Below are 15,393 nucleotides of genomic sequence, written 5' to 3'. Positions count from 1 at the left end.
GCAGAGAGGGAATTCAGTTTTCAGTTACACATTGACAGATTGTTGCTGAAGATAATAGAATTTTCAAGCAAACATTTAGATCTAATAATTATTTCAGCTAAATTAACTAGTGCTTTGCAGGCAACATGACACCTTCGTTGCAGTTCAGGCACACTACTATAATGTCCTCCAAAAGACATGATAGTAGTAATATTCTGCATGTCCACACTAATGGCCAAAATGCTGTATAATACTGAAAAATGTTTTTTTTTTCCTTTTTAGGGTGGAATTCCAGAGCAAGTTTTACAAGGGAGAAGGGTACATGTTTATGCCATTTGCATTCGAAGCCATCTTGGAGGCACCTGTTGCAGAAGACTAGATATGTAAAAAAAAAGTACTTGTTCTTTTCTTTCACGGAAGAAAAAGCGTGTGTCTGTGAGCGCTGTAAGAAAAACTAGGTTTGTAAAATACCTGCGGTGAACGGTATTGATTATAATTATTGACAACAGTATTTATTCAGTGTTAGCCGCTTCTTGCTGATGTAAATAAAATTGGAAAACTTGAGCCTTATGATGAATGTCTCTTGCGTACATCACCTACAGACGTGCGAAAAAGCCTCAGTAGGATTATTCCCTATACACTCTGCTCATTTAAACACAAGAAGCGCAAACATCAATTCACTTGAGGAATTTTTAAACAAGTTCACCTTTATGCTGGCCATGGAGAGCAAGTAACAACTTTTTTTTTTAAATCCCCATTGAAGGGAAGGGAAGTGGGGACTTTGCTCCTGGCATTGCTTATTAAATTGTTAAGCTGTTAAAAGTACAGGTTGTGCTGCGATGTGTTAAGATGTAGCACATACTGTTGCTGTCTGCTTTGGTGCAACAAGTGTCATTGAAAAGGTGTTTAGGAACATGTTCGGGATTGAATTCCAAGCATAGCTTTACAAGAACAAATGTGTAAATTTTGATTCTGTAATGTATGTAGAATACTTACTGCTGACTCTTTCCCTCTACCTTTGTTCCTTTTCTCCTTGGCCATCTTTCCAACCCTTATTTCCCAACACCACTATGGGGTAGTGAACTGGATACTTGTATCTGTTAACCTGCCTTTGCTCTTTCTCTCTAGACATGCCCTTGCTGTAGTTTCTTACATACATTGCTCTTGGCATAGTGTCGAAGCGCCATGATCTTGGAGCTAAATGAAAACGCAAAGCAGAGGACAGTATGAGCAGGAAAACGAGTGAACTGCCCCTCTGTTTAATTTCAACATGTGTCAACAGGCCCTAGTAAGCACTCTGTCAACCTTGGAGGTCAAGCCATTACTGTAGGTTATGTGAAATTGTGAAGCTGTTTTGAACAAATCTTATTGCTAAAATCTGAGGATTTATCATACTTCCGTATGTTCTGTGAACAGGCTTCATACTCCTATCTCCTCTCTTTGTCCTTTTCTTTCATTCCCCTAATCCCCGGCTACACTAAGCATGGCTGCTTGTGTGGACTCCGGGCCCTTTTCGGAGGAGAAACTTTCGGTCACATGGAAACATGTAGGCCATGCACGACTCAAGTTTAAGTGCTTATTACAGTGAATGTCTCTATGTCTAGGCAAAAGCGAAATTTATCTGTACACGTGCCCTTAGTAAAAAAAGATCCTGTTGCTGCCCCTGTGCATATGTGCAACAGAAATCAGAAATTTTGCAATACTCTCCACTGATCCACTAAAAATAAAGGGAACACATGAGTGGCAAACACCATTTAAGATTTCTGGACAGACATAACCAATAATTGAGAAAGTTTTTAATGAACCGTCAGGATTAACCCAGTGATAAACACGAGGGCTGTACGCGCAGTGCTTGGGTGCTGACTTTTTTTTTAAGTTTCTGAGTGAGACAGCATTGTAAAAAAGAAAGAAAAATGCAAGAAACACAGACCACAATGAAAAGGTTTAAAAACTTTAATAAGACGTTTTGGCTTCCTAAGAAGCCAAGACACCATAAGCTTTTCAAACCTTTTCATTTTGGCCTGTATTTCTTGTGTTTTCCATTATTCATTATGCCTGCTAACCCTGATGCTACCTCGGCGACCTCGGCAAGGTGGGATGCTGTCTTGCGTAGCTCCAACCTAGTCAACCAGAAATGAGCTCTCTGGCAAGCCCGCGATGCTGCTGTCAGGCTAGGCCTTTCGGTCCCAACATGGGAGCCCTAAACGCATTCGCGCACTTCTCGCAATGCAGGGCATTAAAAAAAGTTATTCCATTCCATTCCTCTCGACCAGATGAATTATTCTGAAACCATCAATTTCATTGAGACAGGGTTAGAAAGAGAGGATAAACATCTTTATTTACAAGTTAGCTCAGGAGAGGTATTCTGAGTTGAGAATGCCTTAAGCTCAGGGTCCTCGCTACCATCCTTAGCTGATCACCGATGTTGGAGCTCGCCAAGGCTCTCTCCCCCAAAGCCCGTTGGTGTGGTAATGGTTGGAGGGTGGGTTAGATGTTCATCTCTAAAGGATGTGCTGTGATGTGAAAACTCTTGTGTGTAGTGCACACCCGTGCACAGGACAATTTGTATACAGTAACTAACTGTACTACGTATACTATTTTCACTTTTCATCATACCTCTCTCCCTTTTCCCTTTACCCCGATGAGGAGTAGCAGGCTAGAGACGCACTCTGCAGGTATACCTTTTCTCCTTTCTCTTCACTAAGTATTACCTTTATTCCATTTCTTCTTGTTTCGAAAGTGGTACCTTGTAGGTAAATATCCATAATGGTATTGCAGCGTACACACAACAAACAACTGAAGGCAAAGGAAACAGGCAAGCGCTGGTCTCTTTCGCCTTATGCCCCTGTCTGCATGTTGTGTGCACGGTGCAATATATCAAACAATTCCTACCAATTTGCCCAACTTTCCGTTCATTTCCAATTCAGGAAAAAAGTAACTGGCCATGACTAAGGAACTCTGCGCACCCGGTGAGTGGGTATGTGCCAGTAATGTTGGTATCATCATCATCATCTGCGCAACACGTGCCACATCGCGTCTCGTGCACCAGAATACCGGCAGCTCGTGCCTTTCGCTGTTCTTTTCCCATCAGCCAATACGCCTGTCAGCAGCGCGGCCATATAACCCTCGGATGCCAACGCCAGGATTCTCCGACGGAAGGCAAGTTGCGCCCGCACTTTTGGTCGGCTACGTCAGCGCGGCCTGCGGGTCTGCACGTGCGAATTTACACCTCGGCCACAAGAGGACATCTTCAAAACCTTTAGCAGTCGAGCCCGATCAGGATGAAGCCTCATTCGCGATTGCATCATATTCTAGGCACTATAATTGCATCCTGCGAATCTGCGCGCGGCCGGCACTTTTTTCAGTTCGCGAAAGACGTGCGCGCGCTGTCGACGTGACGTAGCATTCTTGACAGAAAAAAAAAAATGGGGAATGTCGAGTTTTAAAGCAATTATTTGGGACAGACTCTCCAACTGCGTAAACTGCTTTAGAAGTGTATCTGTACACCGCCCTACACTCTTAAGAAAAGGTCGAGTATTTGGTGAGTGTTTCTGCCACGGGACAATAATAATCTGGCTTGCTCGCGTTCTCTTCCTCCAAACTCGATATCGACTCTCGCCACTAAGAATGCTGTGTCAGCGCTACACTCAGAGTGAGTAAAAAGGGTGAATTTTGTTCCACAGCAATAACCGTCTATCTTGCGTACCTTTGCATTATGGCTGTGCGCCTGGCACTTCCCCGGGTCACGGAGGGCGCATGCGCATTATCAGCGGACATAGCATTCTTGATAAGGAAGTGGCGAGTTTTCGTAAAAGTACTCGATCTTTAAGTTCTTACGTGTACTGAAGCAAAACTGCTAGCCGGCCTAGTTGGAACGAATTCATTGTAGTACTTGCGCGAAAACAAGCGGGGACGAAGAAAGGAGACACACGGACTAGCGCAATCTAACAACTGATTTATTTTTGAAAAAAAAAAAAACGTTTGCTTAAAAGCCCAACGTGACCTGCGCGCTTCCGCCAGAGAGCACACACCATCCGCGCATATAACAATCACTAGACCACAATTCCCGAGATCACAATTCCCGGGAATTGTGGTCTAGTGATTGTTATATGCGCGGATGGTGTGTGCTCTCTGGCGGAAGCGCGCAGATCACGTTGGGCTTTTAAGCAAACGTTTTTTTTTTTTTTTCAAAAATAAATTTAGATTGCGCTAGTCCGTGTGTCTCCTTTCTTCGTCCCCGTTTGTTTTCGCGCAAGTACTACAATGAATTCTTACGTGTAGCGCGCACGCGATTCATGATCGTGAAGTGCCGGAACCGCGCTGATTACGCAAGAAAAAGCACGCGAGGTAGACGACGATTTGGGATTTCTGCCATGCAATTGTCGTCATCTACCTCACGCACTTTCCTTTCGTGAGCGCGCGCTAGAAGAGGGCGCGGATAAGTTGGAAAACATAAAGGGCTTTAGGAAGACAGCGCTCGTGTGTGTTGCGTGTCCTTGTCCACATTGTCTCAGTTGCGTTAATTCCAATTGCACGGATGAGCGCATGCGCAGCATGCGTACGACATTTTCTCATGCAGGCGACCGCGGCAGCGCGCGGCTGCACGAGCCCATGCATACGCGCACAATTGCCACTCGCCTGGTCTTAGGACGTAATTATCTAAGGAAGGTGTGAATGCTACATAAGGGAGAGTACGTGTCTCGCCTGTTTGAAATGGTGCCATGCCAAGTTGCGGAAGTGCGCGCGCGCGTCGTTCGCTCGATCCCAGCAGATCCCGGTGTACACGCGTGCTTCGTGGTGCACCCATTTCTCGAGCTGATAAAACCATGTTTACTAGTTGAAAAAGGTAAATATGAGGAGGTGCTGCTTTTTTTTTTAGATTACGTCATGAATTCTTCGAATTGAATTTTTTTAGCTCTCTCCTCAGTTTTGTATTCGGATTCGCAAACTATGCGAATCGCGCGCATGTGTGTGTTTAGCTGTCGCCCTGTCGTACGCGTGGCCTGACCATAAGTGTTCTCTGGCCGGACATTTTCGGGCGCCCCTTTTGTCGCCGATAACCGCTGCTCATCTGCGCCGACCCGAAGTGCTTCGAAATGTATTCTTCCATCGGTAACTTGTGCACGTATTTCGTTATGATTTGAGCGAATCTCATTCGCTAGCCTGCCAGCGAGCCTTTTTTTTTTTTTTTTCTTGTTCGTAGTATCCTCGCAATGCATGCACGCCAGGTTGTTCCTGTGTGCACCTCTCGGGAGCTCGACCTGCCAGGAGAATTTCTGACCAACCCCGTTACAACAATTAAACAGTAGTAAATAAATATAATTAATTTGAATGATAATTAAGCTAGCTCAGTTATTATTCGCCTGAAACCCCCCTCCCGAAAAAAAACTGTTGTTTAAAGCTAATGTTGTATATGTATGCGATTAAGGTAAAAGTTCATGATTGAGAAAAAGTTAATATATGTTCTGCTTTATTATTCAAATCCTGGACAAATAGCCAAAGTGGAAAATCGTATACTGGCACTTCCCACTCTGAATTTAAACACGCACAGTGTTCATTATAGATATAGATATTCATATGACATGACATTTGAGCTGGCCGCCTGAGTCTGTTAACAATGTTGAAGTACTTAAGTTGGGTTCCAGTTGGGTCCAGTTACTCTCAGTACAACTGGTCATGGTGTACCCACTTGGTTTTCAGTTGGCTTATAACTGGAACCAGTTGCTTCATATGCTGTGACCAATTGGTTTCCAGCTGGGACCAGTTGAAACCAGTTAGATTTACAGTTACACATTTTCGCCTGTGGTGAGACATTGAACAATTGAAAGCTATCATGTGCTGCAGTGGTGAATACTACACTGATGCCTAATTACTGATTATTTAATTTAAATCTGTAATCATCTCACTTCTGAGAAGTATTGCAGGTCAAAGTTAATCTTCCTGAGCAAACCAGCTTGAACCTAGCTAAGAACCTAGTTTTATTCTCAACCTATTCAGGAGAGAAATATTAATTTACCATTACATTGAGTTGTTTGAAGGCCAAAAAAAGAGCTAATATGCCAGTGTTGGGAGCTAACAAACCTGCAACCTCTCTGTGATGGATGAAACACTATACCATTGAAGCTTCATTCATTTTCTTGTATATTAGTGCAGCCATGGTGGTGGATTTGGAAGGTTGCTTCAGCAACAGCTAGAGCCAGCATAAAACCAACAAAGTCAATGCGGTTGTGTCGACAATGGACAAGCCCCTCGCTTTTCCTTCTATTACAACATGGGCACATGTGTAACTTTTGAGAAGGCTACTGCGCTTGCCTCCTTGCAGGAGTAGCAAGATGAGCAGTAAAAACAGTGGTCTGTGAGTACAGAGTTCATAGTGCAATAGCGCAACACACACAGGGACACAGGGCAAGAGAGACGATACAGGCGCTAATTCGTACCAACTAGCTCGGCTTTCCATACTACTGCAGGTCTGTGAGTAACTACTGAGTGACAAGTGCTCTTTCTGGATTTGCAGCATCTTGTCAGCTTGCAGAACAGCGTGGCACCCATCACCATGACCACCGCGAGCCAGCTGGTGGTTCCCATGACGCTTTGGGGCAAGATAGCCCCCACGCACAATGTGTCATCTATCTTCATCACAAAGGATCAGAAGATAATCGTCACAGGCTGCAACGATGGCCAGATATGCGTCTGGGACATTATGGATGGGCTGAAAGTAGGTCCTGTCCTGCCCTCACTGTTAAAAATGTTGACGCACTTGTTATTTTTTCCGCTGACCATTTTTCACATGTTGACGATGTTGGGTAGTTATTGCATAGTGCAAGGCACGTTTTCATGTATTTAGAGCTTCTCAAATGTCATTGTCGATTTTAATAAGATTGCATGGATTACACCAATGGCAGTATGCATTCTAAACTTGCACTAACCCCAGCAATTACACTGAAATGTATAGTGACACACATATTAGGAGCTGTCATGTTTTTCCCGTAGATAAGATTTCGACGAACTACTGTGCTTGCCGCTATTGTATTCTATTTTCACTCCCTTTCACCTATATTTATATAAAAACATTTATTTCCGTTTCCAATGTGCCAATGGGCAAATTTCTTCCACCTCCTTGCAGTGCCATATGCTTGGCACAACACATGATTAGAAACGAAAATAAAATTAAGTGAAAAATTACGAAATACAAGTTTTGGTGAACGAGTGCATGCAGTGACTTGAGCAGTGCTGTCTGGAGTGTTCCATCTCTGTAAACTTAAGTCAGTAGCACTGTCATGTCAAAGATGGTTTACTCTGCCGAATGGGTTTGAGAACCGTTATAAATATTAATTACTCTGAACCGGCGCGAAAGGGACCACTTTGAACCCAAACTTAACCTGTATTTTTTTTTTGTCTGTTCGATGCTATCTTTATATTAAGGTGCAAACTTGGACGAGTTCGCTGGTGGTCATCACGATGGCACTGGAAAGGAAATAAGAGAAAATCGGTCATCCTAGACGATACTGAACTAAAAATTTCTTGCGTACTGCACGTCGTTTAGTTTGTGAGTTTGAACATGACACTTGTTAGTTCAACACCTTGTTCTGTGCACATATTTTCTGCGTTTATCTTTGCATTTGCATCATCATGATAAAGTACTCACTTGTGTTGGACATGCTGCATGTGCTTTGCAGATTGTGCCACGTAGCATGCTTTTCGGCCACACTGGTCGAGTTCGGTGCCTGGCCAGTGCCTGTCCAACTGGCGATGGCTCTTTGCTGGTCAGCTCTTCCGAGACTGGGTATGTTGACAAGTTCTTCATAGCGTGCATGCTTTTACAGGGACATTCCCTTTCTTTGTACATATTACCAATGTCATTGCTTCGCAGACTGTTACTTCATGTTCTTTACTTTTTTTATGTTTACATTCAATGGTGTTCATTATTTCACTGATTCACGTGTGATCTGACTATGCTATTCTTTTTTTCTTCATGTTTACGTGTTGGCATGGCATGTGTGTGTCTTCTGATGCGCTTTACTTAGTGTGTTATGCTGCATTTCTGCTCCCCCCACCCCCGCGCCAAAGGCCTCCAAAGTAGGCGGACAGTATGTCACAAAATAAATATAAATAAATGTAGGCAATTTCATGACTAACAGATCATTAAAACCCATAATTAAAAGCTGCCTGCCTATTTTGCATCCATGCCCTGCTTTGAATATGTGTGTTACCATTGAGCCGATGTTCCAATGTTTTGTCTGCATCAAGGTTGTCTTGTGTTGGCCTGCAGCTCAACAGCTGTATACATGTCTATGTGCAGTGAAATGTGCTTGTGGGACTTGACGGACGGCAGGTGCCTGGAGTCCAGCATTCTTCCTTACGTTCATACGCGTATGCAGGTAGATTACGCTTTTTTTTTTATGGACCTGCATGAGTAATGTCCTATGGCGTTTACAGTAATGGAAGCTTGGCTGATAGTTATCAGATCACTAGGTACTTTTGTGCATCCAAGTGATCCTGCTAGGTCATTTCTGGTGGGACGTTTGTCAAAATAATTAGTGCCCTTCTTGCCACCTATACTAGGCTTATCTATTTCTTTCCCTCTGGGTGATGTAAATTTACTGCGTGTAGGCTGCATGTTGGGGATTTTCTACCAGCTGCTAACAGCGTGGGTGGTCACTGCAACTGTCAGTCAGTATCCCCTGGTAACATGTTGGCTGCATTCTTTGTGCTGACAAGTCAGAATCTGAAATTTAGATCAAGATTTACCAGTGTCAAGGCTACTAGAGGCAGATTCGTGTTTCTCACTGTTAATGAGGAGCTTTTCTCTTTATTGTTTTTTTTTTTATAATCTTATGAATATTCCCACTTGAACTGTAGATGCACAAAAATCGGGATGCTGAAACGAGTACACTCAAACCTCATTATAACGAAGTCGCACCCGACACGAAATTAAGTTCGTTATATCTGAAAATTCGTTATAAACATATACTTGTAACACTGTATATATGACAAGACTATTCTTGAGTTACTTCATTATAACCAATAATTCGTTATATCCGTGTTCATTATATCGAGGTTTGAGTGTACAATAACAGTAATTTGTTTGGTGTTCAGATTAAATTTTCATTATCCTAAGTACATCAGTCAGTATCCCCTGGTAACATGTTGGCTGCATTCTTTGTGCTGACAAGTCAGAATCTGCATATTTAGATCAAGATTTACGAGTGTCAAGGCTACTAGAGGCAGATTCGTGTTTCTCACTGTTAATGAGGAGCTTTTCTCTTTATTGTTTTTTTTTTTATAATCTTATGAATATTCCCACTTGAACTGTAGATGCACAAAAATCGGGATGCTGAAACGAGTACAATAACAGTCATTTGTTTGGTGTTCAGATTAAATTTTCATTATCCTAAGTACATCAGTCAGTATCCCCTGGTAACATGTTGGCTGCATTCTTTGTGCTGACAAGTCAGAATCTGCATATTTAGATCAAGATTTACCAGTGTCAAGGCTACTAGAGGCAGATTCGTGTTTCTCACTGTTAATGAGGAGCTTTTCTCTTTATTGTTTTTTTTTATAATCTTATGAATATTCCCACTTGAACTGTAGATGCACAAAAATCGGGATGCTGAAACGAGTACAATAACAGTCATTTGTTTGGTGTTCAGATTAAATTTTCATTATCCTAAGTACATCAGTCAGTATCCCCTGGTAACATGTTGGCTGCATTCTTTGTGCTGACAAGTCAGAATCTGCATATTTAGATCAAGATTTACTAGTGTCAAGGCTACTAGAGGCAGATTCGTGTTTCTCACTGTTAATGAGGAGCTTTTCTCTTTATTGTTTTTTTTTATAATCTTATGAATATTCCCACTTGAACTGTAGATGCACAAAAATCGGGATGCTGAAACGAGTACAATAACAGTCATTTGTTTGGTGTTCAGATTAAATTTTCATTATCCTAAGTACATCAGTCAGTATCCCCTGGTAACATGTTGGCTGCATTCTTTGTGCTGACAAGTCAGAATCTGCATATTTAGATCAAGATTTACCAGTGTCAAGGCTACTAGAGGCAGATTCGTGTTTCTCACTGTTAATGAGGAGCTTTTCTCTTTATTGTTTTTTTTTTTATAATCTTATGAATATTCCCACTTGAACTGTAGATGCACAAAAATCGCGATGCTGAAACGAGTACAATAACAGTCATTTGTTTGGTGTTCAGATTAAATTTTCATTATCCTAAGTACATCAGTCAGTATCCCCTGGTAACATGTTGGCTGCATTCTTTGTGCTGACAAGTCAGAATCTGCATATTTAGATCAAGATTTACTAGTGTCAAGGCTACTAGAGGCAGATTCGTGTTTCTCACTGTTAATGAGGAGCTTTTCTCTTTATTGTTTTTTTTTTATAATCTTATGAATATTCCCACTTGAACTGTAGATGCACAAAAATCGGGATGCTGAAACGAGTACACTCAAACCTCATTATAACGAAGTCGCACCCGACACGAAATTAAGTTCGTTATATCCGAAAATTCGTTATAAACATATACTTGTAACACTGTATATATGACAAGACTATTCTTGAGTTACTTCATTATAACCAATAATTCGTTATATCCGTGTTCGTTATATCGAGGTTTGAGTGTACAATAACAGTCATTTGTTTGGTGTTCAGATTAAATTTTCATTATCCTAAGTACATCAGTCAGTATCCCCTGGTAACATGTTGGCTGCATTCTTTGTGCTGACAAGTCAGAATCTGCATATTTAGATCAAGATTTACTAGTGTCAAGGCTACTAGAGGCAGATTCGTGTTTCTCACTGTTAATGAGGAGCTTTTCTCTTTATTGTTTTTTTTATAATCTTATCAATATTCCCACTTGAACTGTAGATGCACAAAAATCGGGATGCTCAAACGAGTACAATAACAGTCATTTGTTTGGTGTTCAGATTAAATTTTCATTATCCTAAGTACAAAACGCCTTTTGAACTGTTTTGGGGCATTGGAAATTTTCAACTGCAACGTAAAATAGGAATAAATTTATGACAAATTTTATCCCCACAGCTATAGTAGGCATCAGTCATCCCAGTGGAGTAGCTAAGCTACCATAACTATAATGAACTTTATCATTAAGTCATGTTTATGGGAACTAACTGCAAATGCTCCATAACACAACACAATTACATAATCTTGCTAAAATTATGAATACTAGAGTATGAAAATCAACCTGTAATGTAAGTGCAAGAACTTAATTTTTTAAGTATGCCATATTAAAAAAAAATGACCTTAGTTTTAAGTCTGGTGGTCCAATGTCACCAGTTTCCTACAGGATGGCTGTGCTTTCAAGCAACTAGAAACTTCATTCCACCGAGCACTGGGCAAGAAGTGCAGTTGCACTCTTTTTACCAGTAGGTATCCTGTGGCAGCGATTCTCTGCCTCCCACATCAGTGGTGGATGATCAAACATTTGTTCACGGCAATGTCAAAATAGTGGGACGTTCTCCTCCAGTGTGGGAGGTACTGGGTTCAATTGCCGGTGCTGATGGGAATGATCCGGTTTTTCTAATGGGCAGGGGAGCACCAGGCAAACAGTTCTGTGTGGGTTCTAGTTTATATAAGTGTCCCCATGAATATCTGCAAAGGTCTCTGGGCACGCAGCTTTGGTGAAGTGGTCAAGCATCCGTCGTTGCTGTTAGAGGCAGAGAATTGCTGCTGCCAGATACCTGCGGGTTACTTAAATACAATCACGCTTGTGGCCTAGCGCTTGGCAGAATGAGGCTTCAGGTCACTTGGGAATAACACTCACCCTGTAGGAAATAGGTGGCATCGGACTGCCAGACCTGAAAAAACAAGGTCACTTCTTTTTTTTGCAGATTCGATTTGCACCTAGTCCTATTCAGTTTAGTTCAGTTTGCCCTAGAAATTTACTACTTCCACATCTCTCTATCAACACAGTATGATAAACAAAGCAGTTGCCCATTAAAGGTGTAATGACACGATTTTGAGACATCGCAAAAGGGACATTTTTCGTTTCCTTGGTATGCAGCGTCAACGCTCTCCACATACCGGAGTCAGAGAACACGTCTAAAATATTTTAATTTGACATTGAAGTTTTTTTCGCTGAGCCTCTGCAAGCCAGCCCCACTGCAATGGACATTATCCCGATGTGTCAACACAGTTCCCCCGAGTTTGCGAGCTCTGCGTCCTGCAAGCAGCCGAAATCGCAGAAATCACTGTCAGGGTCACTGGACAACAATTCACTCATCATTGTTTGTGTGCACCACGAGCAGACAACAGATTAGCCGCTAGTACATCGCGAGTTTCTGTATCCGCGTGACGTCACACTGCTATGAAAAGTCACTGAGAAGCCACCCCCTCGACATCGAAACCGAAAGTGTCTTAAGGTAGCGGTAATTATAGGTTTCTCGACACCAGTATTTTTATTTAGAGCAACAATCCGAAATTTTTTAAAATTTGTGTCAGTACTCCTTTAAGCAAGATGTCATCAAAATTTATTCAGTGCCACTGAGTTACTTCAAAAGTGCATTCACCCTGTGCAGAACATATCACCCTTTAGTTTTGATGCTTCAATTTCTTGCTAGCTTTCAAAAGGTACATCTGGTGTTGACTCTGCTGTGTAAGCATAATGCGATACACTGTTGCGTAGTCTTCTTAAACACTGCATTGCTAAGCAAATAAAGTGTAATACCAGAGCAGCAGCCAGGTTCAGGATATCACGCCAAGAACTGCATGATTTATACTTCTTTCACATAGACCAGTCTTGTGCTGTAGTTTTCACAGCTGCAATTTTATGTATGTGTGAACCTCATAGTATTGCCATTTCACAAGCACCTATTATTGTGGCAGCTGAGATTTTTGCATTAACAATGTTCGTGTGGTATATCGAATTGTTGCTAGCATGAAATTGTGATGCATCTGCATTCTACTTATTGAGAACAACACCTTTATGTAAAAACTAGTTATGATGGGTTAGTTGCGATGATCTAGCACTTGCTTGTTTTTTTTCTTGGTTTTGGAGGGTTCCAGCCTTTATTTAACTTCTTTTGTATGCAGACTCAGAACTTGTAGTTGCCTTCGTGTCGCATTTTGCGGGGGAAAAAAAAAAACTACCTTATTGCTCAACCTGGATCATTCCCTTTTGCACTTCTTCCAGTCCCACATGATTTCCGGGGGTGAAAGCTCTCACCTGTTCTGCAATGGCTACTATCCGGACATTGTCATCCTTGACACTATGACGTTGACTGTGGCCTTCCAACTCATGTCACGGATCACCTCGGACTGGATCAGTGCCGTGCATGTTATTAGATCGCCTAAAAAAAATGGTGAGCCACTTTTAAGAGTATTTCGCTGGTTCACTATAGAATGTCAGTTGCATTGTGTAGTCACCCCTTTAAAGGGACACTAAAGACAAACAATAAAACGGTTTATATCGATAAATTGTGCTCTGTGAACTCTAATGTCATTAATTTGACCATCATAGGTTTATTAATAGAGGAGAAAACCAAGTTCAAAGTTTCATTTTTAAATTTTGTGCCGAACTCTTCCCGTGTGACGTCACGGATTTCAAAGTGTATTTATCGCATTCGGTGCCATTGGCTCAACAAAATTATCCCAAATTTGGTATGTTAAGTCTGTGGCCCCCTCAGAGGACAATGTACTTCATTATTACCGATTAGGAACTATGTAGGTGCCGTCAAAACACATGACGTCACGGCGAATGGTGTGGAAACTTCAAGGTGATGTCACCACCCACATTTTGTTTTTGCGCGTTTTCTCGCTTACTAAGCGTCTTCTCGCAGCAAGCGTGGTGTTTTTGGTATCGCGAAAGAGTACTTCACTGGTATGAGAAAGATCGTTTTGCTCTTTAGTGTCCCTTTAATCCTTGGATTTCAGTAACGCAGTTGTCTGGTTTATTCTTTCAACATGATATATGTCAAAAATTTTAGTGAGACACTCACGACTTTAGTCATCACTTTGAAGTGGGATGTGCTGTGTTGTGTTACCAACATTCTCAGCCACTGAATTTGTTGACATCACAGCTCTTACTGTTCGACAACTCAGAAAACATGGTTCTACAATATGGAGTGACCACAAACATGCAATTTCTACAAGCTCTTTTATTATTTGTCATCGTCAATGTTATTCTTCATCGTCTTTGCCATTTCAGTATTCTCACTGGCATGTTTTGCACTGCTTCCCAGCTTATGCATGCATGTACATCACGTAAAGAGGTACTGCTCGATTCAATCTCGGTTTCTTCACTCCTTTTCTTGCTCATTTAAAATCATTTTCACATTTTCTGAGCATTTCTACTACCATAGGTGTGGCATGAACGTATCGGGAACATAGAGTTGCCCAGTGGTGGAAGTTAAGCTCCGATTGTGCCAAGAAGGAAATAGTAATACATTACATGCTGTGCCAAATAGTGGCTTTTCGTGTTTCTTGTGCTAGGCTTGCACTGACGGTAGTATGAGTTGTCTTCGGCCAAGCCGAAGTCAAGCCACTCTTTAAAATCTGGATAGCTGCTAATGGCACATGTGCGCATTCGCTCATGGGGGAATGCAGTGTGATGGCACCTATACAGCACACACATGTTCTCCATAACCACATCAGTGGGAAGGAGATTACACCATTAAATGACTAGTGTGGGCTCCTGCTTACCTGGCCTTAAACCACAATGGCTTTATTAAAGCATTAAAAGAGGCTCTTAATATGTGCCTCCATGTGACAGGTGCCTATAGTTTCATCTACGTGGTCATGATTGGAATTCTTGAAAACCTAGGCACACTGATGTGTGAGCCTCTTCCAGCAACTCGCTTGTATTTGTATGTGTCAATATTTTGTTAAATGCGAAGCATTTCTTAGCGAACCTCTGGCAGTTTGAGCGTTTCTATCTACGTATCTATCTATCTATCTATCTAGCCGCCTACGTCTGGGTGCTCTCATAATCGCCTCCTTAACTTGGTGTAGACCAAAATTTGCATGGGAGGGTAAGAGGATTTGACGAATATGACTGCCGGGTCATGACACGAATAACGTTAAAATCCCGTCGCGTACGTCGTCAAACCCTTTCCACTAGTCACGTGTGGCACATACCCGTTTACCACGGGCCGCGGTGTACGGGTATGCGCCACAAGTGATTGACAGTTTATATCTACCTAGGAACGGCGAGAACATTGGTAACTTACATGCTAGAGCGTTAAGGAAAACCAACATCAGCAGCGTTGACTCAATGAATGGAAAGAATGAAAATTAAGATCACAGCAGGAATCGAACCCAAGCATTCTGCGTGGCAATCAGGTATTCTACCACTGAGCCACGCCAGGTCTATAAACTGGTTTGGTAAAACAGGCTACGCAGGCGTAATAGCGGTGACAGTCAATTGTGGTTGTGGTGCTGGCTATCTAA

At 42.0% G+C, this 15,393-nt stretch overlaps 1 protein-coding gene and 1 pseudogene across 1 annotated transcript in view; both read left to right on the top strand.

Moving 5' to 3' along the window:
• Positions 1-531, top strand: part of LOC119394192 (V-type proton ATPase 116 kDa subunit a 1-like) — a 48,161-nt pseudogene extending 47,630 nt beyond the window's left edge.
• A 2,392-nt stretch (positions 532-2,923) lies between these two features.
• The window catches only part of LOC119394930 (WD repeat-containing protein 7-like), a 32,735-nt gene continuing 20,265 nt past the window's right edge, over positions 2,924-15,393 (top strand). The window contains exons 1-5 of the mRNA XM_037662227.1: positions 2,924-2,956; positions 6,494-6,694; positions 7,656-7,762; positions 8,279-8,357; positions 13,139-13,307. Coding sequence (XP_037518155.1) covers positions 2,924-2,956; positions 6,494-6,694; positions 7,656-7,762; positions 8,279-8,357; positions 13,139-13,307 — 589 coding nt within the window. The remainder of the gene's footprint in view (positions 2,957-6,493; positions 6,695-7,655; positions 7,763-8,278; positions 8,358-13,138; positions 13,308-15,393) is intronic.

Source organism: Rhipicephalus sanguineus, chromosome 5 (genome assembly GCF_013339695.2).
Source record: "Rhipicephalus sanguineus isolate Rsan-2018 chromosome 5, BIME_Rsan_1.4, whole genome shotgun sequence".
Lineage (NCBI taxonomy): Eukaryota > Metazoa > Arthropoda > Arachnida > Ixodida > Ixodidae > Rhipicephalus > Rhipicephalus sanguineus.
This window is presented reverse-complemented; position numbering and strand designations above follow the sequence as displayed.